Raw genomic sequence first — 2,252 nt, 5'->3', positions numbered from 1 at the left:
TCACTGTGCTTCACATTTTGCTAACATTAACTCTTGTTTCTCTTTTCACATAAGTGCTTTTTATTGCAACAGGAATCTGTGCTATTCCAAATCCCAATAGAAGCAACATGCCATTTAGGTTATGTCTTATATTCTCTTGCTGTAATAAACATTGTGATTAAAAGAAACTTGTGAGAAAAGTGTTTATTCACTTATGTTCATTGGTCACAGAATGTTGAATGAAACCAAGGCATGAAATTAGATGCAGGCCCTCCATGAAACCATGCGAAATAATGGGGATTACTGACTGCATGTCCATTTTGTCTGAAGTTCACTTTAATATGACTGCAAGAACAACTCGCATAGAGGTGGTACTGTCCTCAGTCAGTAAGGTCACCTTACTTAATCATTAATTAAATACATGGGTTACATACAAAACCACAGCTAAAGATGATGGTAGCCATTCCTCAATTGAGATTCCCAGTTCTCAATATCTTCATGTGTGTGTACTTATGAATGATACCATTTTCCACAAAACTTAGGTAATGGTAGCACAATGGATAGTGCTGTCCACTTTGTAAGTTAATATTTTTATATTATTTAAATTTTGAGAAGATTAAGTACTACTTTTGTTAAGACAAAGAAAAATATGATTAATATCATCTAACATTTTCATACTATGAATGTTTCAATAATGAAATTTATCTTTATACTTCTGTTTAAAATTTGAATCTGGTCTCACTAAAATGACATAACACTTTGGGATAAAGATACACACTAGCAATCCTGCACCAGAAGCCAAGATGGAGAAAACCTCCACAACCACCATGACCTTTCCTCTGGTGCTGTGGTACACAGGGAGGAATGTGATCCATACACTGCAGAACACCAACATGCTGAAAGTTAGGAACTTGGCTTCATTGAATCTGTCAGGTATGTTCCTAGCCAAGAAAGCTACAGTGAAGCTGCCCAGAGCCAAGGAGCCCAAGTATCCCAGAACAATGTGGAAGGCAATGACAGAGCCTTTGTTGCAAATAATGACATTCTTCCCATGTTCAGATTGTATATCTCCTTCAACAAAGGGAGGAGATGTTTCCAACCAGATTCCACAGAGAGCAAGTTGGATTAGGCTACAAATGGGAATGACCAAGTTAGGTGCCCCTGATGCCAGCATCCCTCTCATCCTTCTCCCTGGAGTAGTGACCTTGAAAGCCATGACCACAGTTACTGTTTTGGCCAACACTATAGAAACAGCCACTGTGAAAAATATTCCAAATGTGGTCTGCTGCAGGATGCAGGTGACCTGGTTGGGATGTCCAATGAAGAGAAATGAGCAGAGAAAACAGAAGACTAGAGAGATGAGCAGGATGTAGCTGAGAATGCGGTTGTTGGCCTTCACAATGGGAATGTCCTTGTACTTCACAAAAGTGAATAGGACTAGAACTGTGATTGCTGAGAATGAGAGGGCTATGGAGCCTAGAGCCATCCCCAGTGGATCTTCATAAGACAGAAATGTCACAGTTCTTGGAATGCAGTGGGTTTTCTCTAAGTTGGCATACTTATCATCTGGACACCTTACACACTGTTCCATATCTGTTGGCAAACAACAATAAACCCTTATAAGATATCATAAATATGTAATTAATAATTATGTTTTTGTATTTTTTCTGAGCATATTTCAATAAATAACTTGGTATTGAGCATCTATTCCATTCCTTATTGTTCCAGGGGCCACTAACTCAAGATTGCTCTCTATTAATCTATGCTTTGTGATGGAATAAAACACCATCATAGGGAATGGAACAGCACAAATTATTAGTTAAATAAAAAAGAAAGAAAAAAATGATGACTAATTATATGCATAAATGCAAATCATTTTACTCCTCAAACCACAAATTCACAACTTACCGACAAGGGTAGTGTGCAGACGTAATTATTGATGGCAGTTTGTGAATTATGATATGTACTTATGTGTTCTTTTAGAATTGTGTCCTTTGTCTGTATCTATGCATAGGCATCAGAAATATAACTCCTGATGCAAACATTTACATAATGGAATATTTTAATTCTTGAAACTTTATGCCTCATAGACTTATCCATGTCCCTCTCACTGTGGTAAGATCTTTCTTCACAACTACACATTCCGAGCTCTATGGCATGACAGTTATGGCTATTCAAATTTATTCCTCTTTCCTTAACAAGGCTACGATTAATGATAAGCAATCTTCCATCTCTTGCTTCATTCTTGAAATCTTCACTTTTGTTTTAATACT

The 2,252-nt window shown here is 37.1% G+C and overlaps 1 protein-coding gene across 1 annotated transcript in view; it reads right to left on the bottom strand.

Moving 5' to 3' along the window:
• Positions 1–7: 7 nt before the first annotated feature.
• The window catches only part of LOC116086338 (vomeronasal type-2 receptor 116-like), a 9,637-nt gene continuing 7,392 nt past the window's right edge, over positions 8–2,252 (bottom strand). Inside the window, 2 exon segments of the mRNA XM_031364648.1 lie at positions 8–808; positions 811–1,590. Of these exon segments, the coding sequence (XP_031220508.1) occupies positions 699–808; positions 811–1,590 (890 nt within the window). The 3' untranslated portion in view covers positions 8–698.

The sequence above is a fragment of the Mastomys coucha genome, chromosome X (genome assembly GCF_008632895.1).
Source record: "Mastomys coucha isolate ucsf_1 chromosome X, UCSF_Mcou_1, whole genome shotgun sequence".
NCBI lineage: Eukaryota > Metazoa > Chordata > Mammalia > Rodentia > Muridae > Mastomys > Mastomys coucha.
The sequence above is the reverse complement of the archived record's forward strand: the minus strand, read 5'-3'. Positions and strand labels throughout refer to the sequence as shown.